We start from the raw sequence: 16,878 nt of genomic DNA, 5'->3' as shown, positions 1-16,878 counted from the left end.
CACAGTAACAAACATAAAAAAACGAATCGAAGACCTCGGAAGAAGAAAGGGAGTGCAATATTTCGACAAACATTATAGTGAATCATTCCGTCCCTGGGACCAGGGAAATAAATCATCCAGAGAACTCAGAGTAAACAGAATGAGAACGGACCACTATCACGTAAACGCATCACTCGAAAGAATGACAATAATTTCGGATGCAATTTGTACCTCCGAGGGAGAATCCCAGGTCATTACTTCCAGGACATCTCTGAAGTAAACAAAGTCCAGGACTTCTCTGAAGTAAATGGATATTTGGAAAAAATATTTATTTTCTCAATGTACCCTTAAATTGCTAAGGATCGCTTAGGCCATCTTTTGAACATCAACAATCGTGAAGAACTGAATTTATTTACAGATGAAGATATTTATTTACATGAATTCATGGGCATTCATTATGAAACTCAATTACTCGTGCATGGAATCAACAGTGAAGACAACGGTTCCAGCCTTGTCGGTGTCCTCTTCGTCATGGACCTCGTGCTCCTCATCAGTCTCAGTGTCTGAGGAGTCACTTTCTTCATTTTGTGGTCGATAAACACCTGCGTTTGACACCTCACCAATTGGGTACATCCCCAGCTGCTGGGTCAGACGCTCAATTGCGTGTTTTGTTTGTACTTCCTGGAATGACGGGCAATATAAATTTATTAATTAATATTTGAAGCAATGATTTCAATCTTGATTCTATAAAATCGAGATTTTTAATTGTGAAAACATCTCGAGAACAAGTGTTTCCAGAGAAAAATGTCAACAAATATTTCTTATAGGGAATTAATTTTAAAAAAAACATTTGTTAGTATTTTTCTATAAAACCATCGATTTGCTAAATTAGCAAAGATCCATTATGGATAATTGCAGTTTCCCCCTAAATCACTGAAAGAAATGGGAAGTTTTACCCTCAATTCCTCTTTAATTAACATTCGAAGTAATGATTTTATTCTCGATTTCATCAAATCTACGTTTTTAATTGTGAAAATATCTTGAGAACAAATGATTCCAGAGAAACCATAACCATTTCTTATAGAGAATTATATGTAAAAAAAAAGTTTCTTGACATTTTTCTCTAGAACAATCGATTCTCTGAATTTTTAAAGATTTATCATTTATATTTCAACTTATTATACTATTTTTTTTCACTGAATCATTGAAAGAAACGAGAAGTTTCACCGTTAATTGCTTCTTAATTAACATTCAAAATTATTTTAAACTTGTTTCCATAAAATCTAGTTTTTTAATTGTAAAAATATCTCTAGAACAATTGATGCCCTGAATTATTAGGGATCTTCAGTTTATATTTCAAAGTTGTTATACTATTTTCCCTCCAAATCATTGAAAAAAGCGTAAAGTTTTACCCTCAATTTCTCCGCCTGAACCTTCTGCAGCTTCAGAGATTCGTTCAAACTGAGATGTTTCACAGCCCCGTGGACAATCAGAGGTGGAGTAGCTGCTGTCACCTCCCAGTGTTTATCCTTCTTACGTACTTTCTCCTTCATTGGATCGTGCACGTTACTTCTCGTTGTTTTGTACGGCTTGAACGATTCTCTCGTGGCGTTCCCTTCTTTCTCGACTTTATCCACTATGTATTTCACGTGCTGGGAGGATGATAGATCATTCTTAAAGGACTCTATTTCTTTAAGATCCTGGTCGTTAATCAAGGTCTCTTCAGGGAGGAGGATTACTATTTTCTTTTTGTGGACTCCTGTCCCTGTGGGCTGTGAAAAATATTAGACATAGGAGTTACTCAACTCCGAAATGAGTTAATTTTTCTATATAACTTATTCTGTTGGAGTTCTTTCTATCAGAATTCTTGGGCATGATATTTCCAAGTTTTTTCTTTTTGTATTTTATTACGAGAAACAAATAAAAAAAAAACAGAAAATTTACGCTCCAGAATTTCTATAGAAAAATAAAATTCTATTGATTTGTTTATATTATAAACAAATATTTCTTAATAAAATACAAGAACAAATGGCATTTTTCAAAAAAATTCTAATCAAACTTCAAAAGGATCCAAATAAAGTTCCAATAGAAATTCAAGGAATTCCTTAGAGAAAGCGCTCGGAGTCTATTGAAAAATTCTATTTATATTTTGCAAAAATTCTATTAAAAATTATGCAACGTGTCCCACGTTTTGAAATAGATATTTATTCGTAGGAAAATTGCCATAGATGTTATTTTCTTGTATAACTTATTCTCTTACGTTTTTTTCTATAAGAATTCTGGGCACGATTTTTTCAATTTTTTTCTTCTTTCTTTCAATTGACAATACAGCAGAAAAAACTTGGAAAAGTTACGCTCTAGAAATTATATAGAAAAATATAAATTTATTGACTTCATTTCAGATATCTCTTAACAAAATGACAGTAAAGTTGCATAATCTTTTATCCTTTGTAGAAATGGCACCAGAAAGCAAGCAGAATTCTATTAAAACTTCAAGAGAATTCTTGCAGAGCTCCAATAGCAATTCAGTACAAAATTCTAGAGCCTTCTCTACGGAATTCTATTGAATTTCGAATGGAACTCTGTAAGAATTCTATTGAAAAATTCAATTAGCTTTTCTGCTAATTCTATTTAAAATTATGCAACGTTTCCCCGGCTTTTAAATAGACATTTATTCACAGAAAAATTTCTATAGCTGTCGACTTTTCTCTATAACTTATCCTCTTGAGATTTTTCTGTAAAAAATCTTGGGCACGATTCCCAGTTTTTTCTTCTTGGATTTTATTCCGTAAAAAAAAATAAAAATGCCGCACAAAAAACTTGCAAAATTTACGCCCAAGAATTTCTATGGAAAAATAAAACATTAAAGAACAAAAGAACCTGTAGAACATTAAACAACACCTTTAGAACACTAAAGATTAAAAATTGATGTTAAGAATATTAAAAATAATGAAAATTGATACTGAAGAATGGAATGACTGAAATAAAATCGACCGTTCTCTTCAACAGCTTCGTTCATACTTGAGCGAGAATTTTTAAAGGATCTTCTTCATCATCGCTGTCCAACTCCACAATCTTCCCATTAGAGTTTTTCTCAGTATATTTTCCAGTCCACTCCAACTCATTCATCGCATCTCTCCCCTCAGACGCGATGTTCAATCGGGATAATAAATTAGCAGCTTCTTCCAGTTCATTCCTGCGCGAGAGTTGTTGCAGTAATTTCGCTCGGAATTTCGAGATTTTTTCGCCTCTGTCTGGTAGTTTAGATGTAAAAGATCTGTGGAGAATCCATTAATTAATTCATAATTCAACAATACAAAGGGATCAGAAGGATTTACTTGTTTTCTAGAAGTTTATTCTGCCTCTCCAATAGATCTCTGATTTCGATGTTGGTTTTACTCTCCAAATTGTCAATAAATCCTTGGCCCTCCTTCTTGGATGCTGCGACTTCGCCAGGAATTCGTCTTATTATTTTATCGTACGACATTTTGATGAATATTGATGCATCTCATCCTATAAAATGTAAAAACATTTCCTGAGATTTTTTCTTTTGATATTTTCCAGCGAATTCACTAGATTAATAGATATTGCAACCCTTGGGGAAAGGTAGGGTAAAATATAAAATAGAAGCGAATTCCTTATGGAATTCTATGGGATTTCTAGTGAAAATTCTATTAGTTTTTGGCCGATCCTATTGAAGGATTCTGCAGCTGCGTATTCCTGGATCCTGTTTTTTTTTCTAGAAAATGTCCAATAGAAACAATTTAATGAAAGAAATCAGAAAAGTTTGATCTTTTTATAAAACTGTTTCTATAGAGACATTTTCTATAGGAATTCCTCGAGATGAATTTTTCATGTGTTTCTGACTCTATTTTTCTCCCTTTTTCATTGAAAAATTCAAAAAAAAAAATTGGACAACTTAAGCCGAGGAATTTCTATAGAAAATGTCTAAATGGAATAACTTGTATAGAAAAGTCGAATTCTATAGATTATTTTCCATTGAATATTTCTACTGAAAGAAGCGTATAGATAAGCTGCGAAATTTCTCAATAGAATCGGCCAAATTCCAATAGAAAATTCTATTAGTTTTCTATTGAAAATTTTATCAGTTATGGCCGACCCTATTGAAGAATTCTGCATCTGTGCCTTTTTTCTCGAAAATGTCCAATAGAAACAATTTAATGGAAAAATCACAAGAGTTTGATCTTTCTATACAACTGCTTCTAGAGAAATTTCTGAACATTAATTTTTCATGTGTTTCCGACTCTATTTTTCTTCTCTTTTCTTTAAAAAACAATCCACTTTAAGAAAATCCAGTGTAATGATTTTTGAAGCCTCTATTCCGGTTATTAAGTAAATTAATATAATGTCTATGTGTATTTTTTTATACTTTAATTTGTTTTTAACTGTAAAAAAATAAATATAGATCTGTGAAAAAATACGTGTATAGGACAGTAGAGGAGGTTGGGGTAAAATGGACACTTTTGACTTTTTTAAAAATGTTAATGAGGGGTCGAGATGTTGATAAATTTAATATTTTTTTTTCAATACAAAGAACAATTCTTTCCCTTTGTGACGAGCCTAAACTGAGCTCAATTGATCAATTTGTTTCTGAGTTATGAATAATAATAAAAACAGTCTAGTGTCCGTTTTACCCCACCCTCCCCTATATATGTACATAGTACATAATACATTCCTAAAAATAAAAAAGAACGCAAAAAGCAAAAGAGAAACTAAGAAGAAAATGAAGAGGATTATGACGATTCCGAACAAATTATTCACAAAATTAAATTCTCATTGTGGAAAACTTTGTTGAAACCATTCATTTTTCCTGCATTATTATTGAGATAAAAATTAATGAAAGTGAAAAACGATTAGTTTTTACTATTCTGACACTCATGAAAAACAATACGCGCGCAAAGCGCGCGTCCTGTTTTAGTCAAACAAAAATACTTGGAAAATCTGAGCCGAGGAGTTCCTATAGAAGATATCTCAATAGAGTAAGTTGTATAGAAAAACCGAATTCTATTGACTTTTTGTATAGAACATTTTAATAGGGGAGAGTGGGGTAAAATGGACACATTTGACTTTTTTAAAAATGTTAATGACAGGTTGAATTGTTGGTGAAATGTTTTTTTTTATTTTTCAATAAAAAGAACAATTCTTTCCCTTTGTGTTGAGCCTAAACTGGTTTCAATTGATGAATCTGTCTCTGAGTTATAAATATTTCTTTAAAAATCAAAAGTGTCCATTTTACCCCACCCTCCCCTATAATCAGCCAAAAACTAATAGAAAGTTCAATAGAAATTCAATGGAAATGTCTAACAAATTCGCAAAAAAGGCTTCAAAATGAAAAAAAAAATCAAATTCCTCTGCCAATCTCAAGTAATTCAGTAGCGAAGTGGTAAAACGGTGCAAATCAATTTTGACTACTGGCCAGTTTTCAATGAAAAACTCCGAATCTAAAGGTGATAGCTAAATCTTTGCTACAACCTTTTTTGTAGAGCCGATTGAGAGCTACAACAAATGCAATTACGAAAATTTCGCAATCTCCCTTAGATTCAAAAATATTCCTTAGGGGAGGGTGGGGTAAAATGGACACTCCAGACTTTTTTTAAATTATTCATAACTCAGAAACAAATTTATCGAGCTCAGTTTAGACTCGTCTCAAAGGGAAAGAATTGTTCTTTGTAAGGGAGGGTAGGGTAAAACGGACACTTTTGACTTTTTTTGAAATATTCATGACGTGTTGAATTGTTCATGGAATGGAATAATTTTATTTTTCAATTGAAAAATAATGATTCCTCTTTGTGATAAGCTTGGACTGAGCTCAATTGATAAATCTGTTTCTGAGTTATGAATATTTCTGAAAAAGTCAAAAGTGTCCATTTTACCCTGCCCTCCCCTATTGAAAAAAAAAATTATTGAATTTCAACAACATTTCAACGCCTCATCAACATTTTAAAAAAAGTCAAAAGTGTCCGTTTTACCCCAACCTCCCCTAAAAACCCAACTGGGAGATAAGTCGACTTAAACTTTTTTATCATTTCGCAACTGAATTCTCGCTTAAAACGTTCCACCTCTCCCTCCTAAACCAAAATTGAGGTTATCTTCAGTCCCCACATCCCCAATTCCAAAAATTGATCATCAAAGAATCCACGAGCACTCACAATCCCCTCGAAACATGCCTAGCCCTCCAAAAATCACCACCCCAGCAATTTCCCAGAGTAAACCTCCAGATTCTCCGAATAGACAGGTTGTAAACAGCGAGCGACTGCCCCCTAGAACCACAACAAAGCAGTCCCCCTCGCCCACAGAGCCCACACGCCAGCCAGAGACAGCCAGAGACACACTGATCTGGTACTGAGAGTCAAAAAAATAACGACAGGACGAAAAAAACATCGATCAACGATTCACGCGGGCAATAACATACCAGACAAGAGCATTAGTGGACGTGAATTGACGTGAATGCAGAAGACTGTTTGACGTATCGGCGTTGGAATAGGGGGGGAAAAAAAAAATCGATTATCATTCGGTTAGTTTTCACCCGTACGGTAGCCACTGTCAATCAGAGGAATGACTGGTCCTGATTGTGCACCGAATTTGTGTCCCAGCCGGCTCTGATCCTGTGACAGCCCAAAAACCCGAAGAATCTCCCCCAGTGGTCGTTGAATAATGAAATTAATTGGATCGCAGGGTTTCAAGTGAATGGGGGGAGTTGATGGGCAAAAGCTGTGATGATCGTGCAGGATTTACCAGTGAATTCGTGATATTTTGAGATGAATTGCAATGGGGGAACTACGGTGTACAGTGAGGAACGCAAAGCTGGAGCACCTGGGGACAACAGATCCATCATCACGTGTGAGTTTTTGGTGATGGGTTTTTATTCATTTTGGATTTCTAACCAAGATGGGCAGTTGGGTGGTATCGGGCACTGTGAGACGCCCCCGGGGCTGTCAGTCTCAATTTCTGGGGCATGGGTGATGAATAAATGTCGAGGTTTTGACGTTTTGAGACCTCTTCTCGCACGAAGAAATTTAATAGAAAAACCTAACGAATTTTGTGGAAAATTGTATTGGATTTCTATTGAAGTTTCTGTTAGCTTTTAACCAATTCTATTGAAATGTTCAATAGAAAATATTCAATAGAAAAAGTTAATAGAATTCAATTTTTATGTATAACTTATTCTTTTCAGACATTTTCTATAAAATTTTCTCGGCTCAAATTTTCTGTTTTTTTCATTCCAATTTCCTTTTCTTCTCATCAAGAAAATCAAACAAAATACTTGGAAAATTTCAGCCGAAGAAATTCTGTAGAAAATATCTCAATAGAATGAGTTATGTAGAAAAAGCGAATTCTATTGACTTTTTCTAGTGGATATTTCAATAGAATTGGCCAAAAACTAATAGAATGTTCAATAGAAATCCGATAGATTTTTCCAACGAATTCGCTAGGTTTTTCTATTATATTTTTTCATCCGGGTTCTAGAATCTTTCATTCATTTTTTTATTTTATTCTAAAGTCAAGTTGATGGCTAACGATGCATTTCAGTCATGAATTCCAGTCATTTTGATCGCTGAAAAGGTATTTTTAAAATAAAAAAAATTATTTTATGAATTTCACTCTACCAATCTCAAGTTATTGGAGAGCGAATTCACTTATTAGATTTTTCTTGTTTTATTTTTTCATGAAATATTGAATATATCTCCTTCCTACATTATAGAGATAATAAATATTTCTGTTGCGCAGGAAATGTCAGAATGTCGTTAAAGTTTTCGTTGAATGAAATGTAAAAATGCAGAAAATATTCTTGGAAGGGGAATAATAGTTTTCATTGAAGATATTAATGATTTGTTGTTGAGACACCTCCGGGAGCAGTCAATCTCATTGTCGGGGGCATGAGTGATAAATAAATGTCGGAACTTTGACGTTTTAAAACCTCTTCTCGAGTCTTTCATTCACTTTTCCTGATTCTCTAGTCAAGTTGGGTAGGAGAACTCAGTAAATCCGAAATCTCTGTAAAGCTAGCAATAGGATTCCGACGAACCTCCCTAAATCGACAGTGTCAGTGAAGCTAATGATACGATTCAAACGAATCAACGCTCCTCTTGATGGTTAAAAAATACCTTTAAAATGAAAATAAAAATATTTAAGGCCGGAATTTCCACTGGATGTTACATCATGTAGGTATCCCCAAAAATTATGATTGCACAATCAAAAAAAGTAGAAAAAAAACTGAACATTTTCAAAGAGCATTTTTAATAAAGATTAGGAAATAAGTCCGATAGAGAGGAAATTGTAAATGGATTATTTCTCATGGCAACTAACGATCTGATAGGCACTGGCTATTGAGACAAATGACGATTGAACAGCCATTAGACATCATAAATTATTAATTTGCAATGTTCTCCCAATTGGGCTTATTTGCCAATATTATTCAAAAACTCTTTTTGAAAATGTTCATTTTTTTCAATTTTTTTTATTGTACGATCATAATTTTTGAAGACTCCGGGGCTATAAAACAGAATGGCAATTGAAGAAAATTTCAGATTATCAAAATAAAAAAACCAACAAGATCACGTTCGAAAGATAATACACACGGGGATTAATTCCACTCTATCAATCTCAAGTTATACTTTGATGAATTATTAAATATATCTCTTTTCTACATTATAGAGATGATAATAAATGTTTTCTTTGCATATGAAATGTCAGAATGTCGTTAAAGTTGCCATTGAATGCAATATAAAAATGTAAAAAATGTTTTTAAAGGACAAATAATAGTTGAATGTCAATTGTTTCGTTTGTTCCTCTACTTTTATTGAAGACATTAATGATTTTTTATGGTCTAGATGCCGGAGACGAGGCGTTATTCTCAACGATAGAGAATAATCTCCTCCAGGCGATACCTCTGGAGAGCGTGGAGTGGCGCAGATCCTTCGGACGTCCCATTAAACAAATTAAACTCAATGCATCATTCGTGCAATTCTCACGTGATGTGTTGCCCACCGAGAAAGACTGGCACTTGATAAAACATCCGATACTCCATATCTACTGGAGTGAATGCTCAGTGAGTTTTGATAATTGCTCTCTCACGCACGAAAATAATTTCGCAGAAAAACAATGAGTTTGGTCGAAAATTCTATTGGATTTCTATTGAACTTTCCGTTAGTTTTGGCCAATTCTATTGAAAAATTCCTCAGCTTATTTGCGCGTTTTTTTGGAAATGTTCAATCTTCAATAGAATTCGAATTTCCTGTATAACTTATTCTATTGAAACATTTTCTATATAAATTCCTCAATTCAAAATATTCGATTGTTTTTGTTGGATTTTTTAATGAAAAGAGAAAATACAAAAGAGGAAAAAACTTGGTCAAATTCATGTCCAGCTAGTCCTATGGAAAATAATAAATTCCATAGAAATATATGTTATTCAAATATTTCCATATTCATGAAAAAAAAATTCTAAAAAGATCGAATTCTACTGACTTTGCACAAAATAGTTTCTATTGGACATTTTCTATAATTAGAATAGGATCTTCTACTAGAAAATTTCTTTGTTCATCTGCGGGTTTTTTTCGTGCGTGCTTTCGTTGGTGTGAAACATTTTCATTTGTTTTTCATTTCTTATTGTTGCAGGATTTGGATGTGTACAAACTAAATGTGAAGGACGATATCGATAGTTGGCTGAAAATTCTAGGACAATATGGCATTCAGGACTGGATGATTGTTATCGTAGAGACTTATGATATTAAGAAAACTAATAAATTGATACCTAGGACGACAGTCCTGGATAAAATACGCAGTGATTTTGCTGCGAAACATGGGGACAGGTAATAATTTACAGGCTTTATCAGGACTGATTTTTAAGGCGTGAGAATTCGAATGAAATACGAGAAAATTCCACGAAATTTGGGCATTGGAAATTCACAATTTTAGGAAAAAATCAATGAAAACTGTAAATTTCAGTTCAATTATCCCATGAAAATTAATATAAATTAGGAAAATTGAGGTAAATGTAGTCTCAATTAAGTGACAATTTAGGTGAATTTGGTGCTGAATTTAGCTTTCTCAAAAATTTGGAATTACATTGAAATTTCAGTGAAATTTAATGATTTTTTCCACGTAAATTGCATTTAATGTAGCTGACCTTAAAATTACTAAATTGTTAAAAATTCTTGGCTGATATTTCCCCTACAATTATTGAAAATTTTTCTCATTATAGTTCCTTGAAATTTGAAAATTTCGACCATTCTATTAGTTTTTGGCTGATTCTATTGGGATATTTTCTATATCATTTCCCCGACTCAAATTGTCCAAGTTTTTTTCATTCTGTTCTTCTTCTCTTTTCATCAGGCAATTAAAAATTGAAAAACTAGAAAAATGTGACGCAGCAAACTTCGGCAGAAAATATTTCAATAGAACAAAAAAACTAGGAAAACTTGAGCCGAGGGAACTCTACAAAATATCTCAATAGAATAAGTAGTGTAGAAAAATAGAATTCTATTGACTTCTTCTACAGAATATTTTCTATTGGATATTTCAATAGAATTTTCTAACGACATGGCTAGGTTTTTCTACGAAATTCTTCCATACCTCCATGAAATTCCACTCATTCCCCTCAAACCCCCCTAAAAACTGCTAATTTCCGCCAAAACCCGGTGCTTTCAGATGCCTGTCCGTAATAAACCCAATAAAATCAGAATCCCGTTCAGCCGAGTCATGGCGAGGTTTGATAACTCGAATCCGCCACCTGACGCTCACCGCCTACGACAAAACCCTCTCAAAATTCGAGGAGACAATTCGCGAGCAGCGCGAGCGTCGTAACGACCTCTCCTGGAACTTCTGTCGTTACTTCCTCCTCCAGGAGGAGCTCGCCTTCGTCCTGGAGATGCTGGGTGTCTACGACGAGGCGCTGGTGCAGTACGACGAGCTGGACGCCCTCTTCACCCAGTTCGTCCTCAACTCTGACGTCGGTGAGACCCCAGCCTGGCTGGGTACCTTCCAGAGCCCCCTCAACACCTGGGCAGGCGTGAAACTGGACAATCCAGTGAGCCACCTGCGCACCCTGATCGCCGAGTGCACTTGCTCCCTCCTGGACCTGCGAAGCTACCTCTTCTCGAGGCAGTGCGCCATGCTGCTGCTGCTGAATAAACCCTGGGAGGCAGCCCAGCGTTGTCTCTCCTTCGTCTACAACACTCTGAGTGAACTGAAAATCCTCGAGGTGCAGAGGCCAAAGGGCTCAGTCGAGTGTTGGGCATTTCTCAGCGCCCTGGAGGTCCTCCAGACCTGTCAATCAAGAATATCAAGCAGTGATAATGGACAACAACTGGACCTGTGCTCATTGCACACAGCTGGATTGTGGGCCCTGGCCAGTGACAAATTGGGGGAACTGGGGAGACTCTGTGGACTCATGCCAGGGAATGAGCCCACAAGTCAGCAACTCCACACTGTTGTCTACCTCATAGCAGGCATGGGTGACTCTAACGATCAAACAAAGGGGAAATTGTCTCCGATAGACAGGCTCAAGGGGGCACTGTCGTCCAAGGAAGTCTTCAAGCGTCAGTATTTGGAGCACACAGAGCTGGCGATGGGGACTTACAAGCACGTGGGGAGGATACGTTCGGCGAGATTCATTGGAAGAGAGTTGGCGAAGTTTTATGGGGACCTCGGGGAGAATCAGAAGGCAGTGGCTTTTTTGCTGGACGCCTTGAACACGTACGTCGACGAGGGCTGGGAGGATCTGGCCGCTCAGACACGACTGGAACTTGCACAGTGCTACAAGCAGATGGACGACATCGAGAGGTACATCAAGATCTGCAGTGCCATCGCCAGCTCGGAGGTCCTCCACGTGACAGCCAGGAGCACCTACTTCGAGGAGATGATGGGGTACATGAAGATGCTGTCTTCACCCCTGCTCACTGAACTCGAGGACACCTTCACGATTATTGGAGTGAATGTCAATGTCTCTGATAAAGTAGTTCAAGACTGTATAGTTAGCATCGAGGTGACGATCAACTCGAGATTACCGAGGGATGCTGAGTGCTCGAGGGCTGCGATATCCACGGAGGAGGTGAAGAGACCCAGTGCTCCTCACAAGAAGAAGGGGAAGATTGCTGAGGCGAAGCCTGTGCTGCTCACCAAGTGGACGATGGACGACCTCAAACCCAAGAACCCTTTGCTGATGTCACTGTCTGTTCACTCGTACTTTGACTGCAACCAGGACAAGACTTTGCACACTGCTGGGGTCATCGATAGGAGGTTTGCGCCTGTTGTCACCAGGTCTGACAGCTCCAAGCACAGGAAGCCATCGGTGGACGTCAGGGGTGACTTCAGCAAGGCATTGACGTGTGAGAGGTTTACGCTGAAACCTGGGAGGAATAGGTTCACTGTCACCAAGAGGGACGATCAGCCTGGATTCTACAAGGTCAATCAGCTGTCTCTGATTGTCGAGGGGAAGGTGGAGTACAGGTCGGGGGTCATCAGTCCCAGGTTGTGTTACGAAGTGGCCAAGACTCAGCCGAGTATATCGGTTAATAGCAGAGACTTGGTGGCTGGTCTTCCTCAGGATGCTGAGTTAATCGTCTCCAGTGGGAGTGTGAGGATTGAGGAGGGGGCTAGGTTCAGGCTCTGGACGTCCAGGGGACTCATGATCAAGATGGCTGAGGGGGGCACCATGGGGGGAGAGCTGGAGGTGAATTCCCCTGGGTGCGAGCCCTTTGGCGTCGTCAGGCTGAGGCTCAATGTTTTTGCTGATCTTCCACCGAAGAAGGACTCCTCCTCCATGGAGCACAAGCTCAACATTCAGACACCCTGGGGCGCTGAGGTGTCCATTTCCCTGCACTTTGGGCCACCTCTCATGTCCTCTATGCATCTTCACACTGCCAAGGAGAGGAAGTTCGTGCAGATTTTGGTGACTGGACTCACTGCACAATTGCTCCAGCTGAGGGAGCCGGAACTTACGACCAGCAGCTCGGTGGACGTGGGGTTTAAAAGTCTTAATCCGGTTGCAGGACAGAAGCTTGTGATTGGGAATGGGGTGAGGGTGTCATTCATGTGGGAGATGGAACTGGGGAGGGACGAGAGGAGGAGCTCTGTGTCGATTAAGGTGGATTTCAGGGTCAAGTACTGCTTGCTGGAGGATGGGGGAGGGGAGGAGGGCGATGATGATGATGATCCGTTGCATATTAGGAAGCTGGGGAGGACGGAGGAGGTTTATTGCTACAGGTGCAACTTCGATGTGATGGACTATGTGGTGGGTTCTTTTGAGATTATTTTTTCGTGAGTTTTGGATGATATCACGCACGAAAAAATTTAGTAGAAAAACGTATCGAATTCGTAAGAAAATTCTATTGAATTTCTATTAAACTCGCTGTTAGTTTTTGGCTGATTCTGTTGACATGTTCAATAGAAAAGTCAACAGAATTCGATTTTTTTGTATAACTTATTCTTTTCATATATTTTCTATAGAATTGGCTCGACTCAAATTTTCTAAATTTTTTTCATTTTTTTTTTCTTTTCTTCTCATCAAGAAAATCGAACAAAAAAATTTGAAAAATTTGAGCCGAGGAAATTCTATAGAAAATATCTCAATAGAATAAGTTATACAGAAAAATTGAATTCTATCGACTTTTTCTACTGAATATTTTCTATTGAACGTTTTAATAGAATCGGCCAAAAACTAATAGAACAGTTCAATAGAAATTCAATAGAATTTTTCAACGAATTCGGTAGGTTTTTCTATTAAATTTTTTCGTCCGTGATGGTGATTCTCATGCATTGAAGATCAATTATATATGTCTACTAGGGAGCAGAAAATTTTTTATAGACAAAATCAGGAGAATTTCAGATTTCTATAGAAATTTTTCTATTGAGACATTTTCTATGGGAATTTCTCGACATGAATTTTTCCAGTTTTTTTACGCTCTATTTTTATTGAAAATATAAAAACTTGGAAAATTTGAGCCGAGGAATTTCTATAGATAATATCTCAATAAAATAAGAACCATTCAATTCCTTGGATTTTTTATATAGAAAATTGTTCATTGAACTTTTTCTACTGAAAAAAAGCACAACAAAATTTTATGGAAAAACCCAACGAATTCGATAGGAAATTTTATTGCAGTTCTATTGGAAAGTCTGTTACTTATTCTATTGAAGAATTCCGCTGCTCTACTGCGCGTTTTTTTTTTAATTTCCAACAGAAACAATTCTATAGAAAAAATCAAAAGAATTTGATCATTCTATATAATTTTTTCTATTGAAATATTTTCTGTAGGAATTCCTCGTCATGAGCTTCCGAAATTTTTTCCACTCAAGTCTTGCTCGTTTTTCATGGAAAAAAATCAAAAAGGTAGAAAGTTTGAGCCGAGGAATTTCTATAGAAAATATCTCAATAGAATAAGTTGTATAGAAACATTGAATTCCTTCGCTTTTACTTATGAGAATTGTTCATTGAACATTTCTACTGAAAACAAGGACGAAAAAATTTCATGGAAAAACCTAACGAATTCTATAGAAAATTCTATTGATTTTGGTCGATTCTACTGAAGAATTCCGCACCTATACTGCGCGTTTTTTTAAGAAAATGTCCGACAGAAACTATTTTATAGAAAAAATCCGCAGAATTTGACCTTTCGAGACAATTTTTTCTATTAAGGCATTTTTTATAGCAATTCCTTGACACGAATGCCATAAATTCTTTCCACCCCTTGATGTATGCAAATGATCTCTCATTGACCCATTTATTTGCAGACAATGTTCATGGTGTCATCGAAAGTCGAAGCCAGTGGAACCGGAGGTGAATTTTGTCGTGCCGGTAGCATGTGTCACCTATGTCTAACCGTGATTCGTGTGTTACCAAACACTAATAGCACCCCTCCACCCCAACTCATGTACGAAGTACTGGCTGATCAGTCAATGTGGGCTGTTTGTGGTCGTACTGCAGGAATTGTTACCCTTGATACCCAAGACAGACAGAGTGTCACACTTGATGTTATGCCATTGACTAGTGGATATCTACCACTTCCTGTTGTACGATTGTCACGTTACATTCCAGCTATTGAAACCAAGAATGGTTGGTGATTTCATTGTTCATCTTCACACTGAGAGAAAAACGAAAGTCTTGTTTGGAACAAAAAATCGCAAATCAATAATTATCACAACACACTGATTGTGAGAAAAAAAATTATTTTTGCCAAATATTCATTTACTTGAGAGAAGCATTTTTGTTTTCAAAATCGTAGTTTTCCAAATGAGTCATTCCCAGACGAGCGGGATTAAGTTTCAATTATGACAATCATATTGCTCCAGAGGATGGCTGTGTTGCACATGACCTTGGAGGAACTCCTCCAATGATTATTCAGTTTTCCTAAATTTCTTATTTTCTACAGGGAAGAATTTCGATTAATCTCTTAATATTTATAATTATTGAGGGAGTTTACTCAAGGCCATAACAAACATGATCATCTTCTAGAGCAATATAATTGTCATAACTGAAACCTAATGAGAATTGCCTGGAAATGACTCGACTGGAGAAATACGGTATTGAAAAAATTAATACTTGTTTGAAGTAAATGGCTATTTGGTAGAAATAATTTTTTTTCTCAGTGCAAGATCACACATGAAAAAATTTAATAGAAAATTCTAGTACTTCCCCTAAGGAATTTTATTGAATTTCTATTGGAACTCAATACGAATCTTCCTAATATTTTATTGGAATTCTGTTTGTTTTGTTAAGAGACATTTTTCTATAAACAAATATTAATTTAAAAATGCGAGGAGACGGATAATTTTGTATAGAATTGGCGCAAAACCAAATAGAATTTTTCAATAGAATTCTGGTAGTTTCAATAGAAATTCAATAGAACTCTATAAGAATTCCCTTAAAATATCATTTGTTTTTTGCACCATTTCCATAGATTATGCAACTTTACCGTGTCATTTTATTAAGATATTTGATAGAAAATAGACAATGGATTTTTACTTTTCTATAGAAATTCTTGGGCATAAATTTCCTTTTTTTTTCTGTATTTTTATTTGGTTCTCATAATAAAATCCAAGACAAAAAACTTGAAAAAATTATGGCCAAGAATTCTCTTAGAAAAAATCCCAACACAATAAGTTGTATAGAAAAACAGCATCTATAAACATTTTTGTATAAACAAATATCTATCTAAAAACACGGTGGGACGTTACAGATTTTTTTATCGAATTCGCGCTAAAAACAAATAGAATCTTCCAATAGAACCCCGATAGAATTTCTTAAAGAAAGCTCTAATTTTTTGTATTCAATATTTTCAGACATGTGATCTGCTTAAGAATTTTTCGTCTCTCAGTGCCCAACATTGTGTAAAAATAAAAAAAATGATACCAATGAACTAAACTCTTATAAATTGTCATTTTTCACAGATATCTCGAGGAAATCGGAAGTCTCCACGGGCCCTAGACTGGAGCCATTCAGTCCAGGCCAGGTTTACAATGCCAGTAAGGCACAGCAGGTGCACGTGTTGCCTGCAGCTCCATCAGAATCCAATTGATGATTCGAACAATCACCGACTATCAACAATTTCCATTAGTTATCATGTTTTTTATGTTGCTTTTGCGTTTCTTGTGGTGACAAATCGTTGTGCCATCAGAAATCTCTAACTAAGTGGGGAAACAATTCTTCTGTCGAAGAATAAAAAAAAAGAAATTTTCAAAAGTGAATAGTCTCCCTGGAAATACTTACACGTATGAAAAAATTTTATTGAATTAATAAATCCAAAAATTTAGTAGAAAACCCAGCGAATTCGCTAGAAAATTCTAGTGAAATTCCATAGGAATTCTAGGGTTCTCCATAGGATTTCTATTGGAATTCTATTAAAAAATTCTATTTGTTTTTTACGCTGATTCTGTTGG

General features: G+C 36.1%; 2 protein-coding genes across 2 annotated transcripts; one reads left to right on the top strand and one right to left on the bottom strand.

The window, feature by feature from the left end:
• Positions 1 to 371: 371 nt before the first annotated feature.
• Positions 372 to 6,527, bottom strand: LOC107037726 (DNA-directed RNA polymerase II subunit GRINL1A). Its single transcript, XM_015256434.2, has 6 exons — positions 6,413 to 6,527; positions 6,150 to 6,342; positions 3,318 to 3,492; positions 3,001 to 3,256; positions 1,392 to 1,751; positions 372 to 660 (listed from the first exon to the last, which is right to left on the bottom strand). The coding sequence occupies exons 3-6, from the start codon at positions 3,464 to 3,466 to the stop codon at positions 448 to 450; spliced, it is 978 nt and encodes a 325-aa protein (XP_015111920.1). The 5' UTR covers positions 3,467 to 3,492; positions 6,150 to 6,342; positions 6,413 to 6,527; the 3' UTR covers positions 372 to 447.
• Positions 6,307 to 16,878, top strand: LOC107037725 (trafficking protein particle complex subunit 10). Its single transcript, XM_015256433.2, has 6 exons — positions 6,307 to 6,840; positions 8,832 to 9,049; positions 9,619 to 9,812; positions 10,651 to 13,234; positions 14,734 to 15,055; positions 16,390 to 16,878. The coding sequence occupies exons 1-6, from the start codon at positions 6,759 to 6,761 to the stop codon at positions 16,515 to 16,517; spliced, it is 3,528 nt and encodes a 1,175-aa protein (XP_015111919.1). The 5' UTR covers positions 6,307 to 6,758; the 3' UTR covers positions 16,518 to 16,878.

Source organism: Diachasma alloeum, unplaced genomic scaffold (genome assembly GCF_001412515.2).
Source record: "Diachasma alloeum isolate Michigan unplaced genomic scaffold, Dall2.0 Dall_scaffold_00269, whole genome shotgun sequence".
In the NCBI taxonomy this organism is placed as follows: Eukaryota; Metazoa; Arthropoda; class Insecta; order Hymenoptera; family Braconidae; genus Diachasma; species Diachasma alloeum.
The sequence above is the reverse complement of the archived record's forward strand: the minus strand, read 5'-3'. Positions and strand labels throughout refer to the sequence as shown.

What these genes read in the sequence shown, in the direction of transcription:
- LOC107037726 (XM_015256434.2), bottom strand. Translation starts at nt 3,466, where the DNA reads ATGTCGTACGATAAAATAATAAGACGAATTCCTGGCGAAGTCGCAGCA. An exon ending in AATAAACTTCTAGAAAACAA is followed by an intron (nt 3,257 to 3,317) that starts GTAAATCCTTCT and finishes GATTCTCCACAG; the next exon opens with ATCTTTTACATCTAAACTAC. An exon ending in CTTTAAAAATTCTCGCTCAA is followed by an intron (nt 1,752 to 3,000) that starts GTATGAACGAAG and finishes TATTTTTCACAG; the next exon opens with CCCACAGGGACAGGAGTCCA.
- LOC107037725 (XM_015256433.2), top strand. Translation starts at nt 6,759, where the DNA reads ATGAATTGCAATGGGGGAACTACGGTGTACAGTGAGGAACGCAAAGCT. An exon ending in CAACAGATCCATCATCACGT is followed by an intron (nt 6,841 to 8,831) that starts GTGAGTTTTTGG and finishes TTTATGGTCTAG; the next exon opens with ATGCCGGAGACGAGGCGTTA. An exon ending in TCTACTGGAGTGAATGCTCA is followed by an intron (nt 9,050 to 9,618) that starts GTGAGTTTTGAT and finishes TTATTGTTGCAG; the next exon opens with GATTTGGATGTGTACAAACT.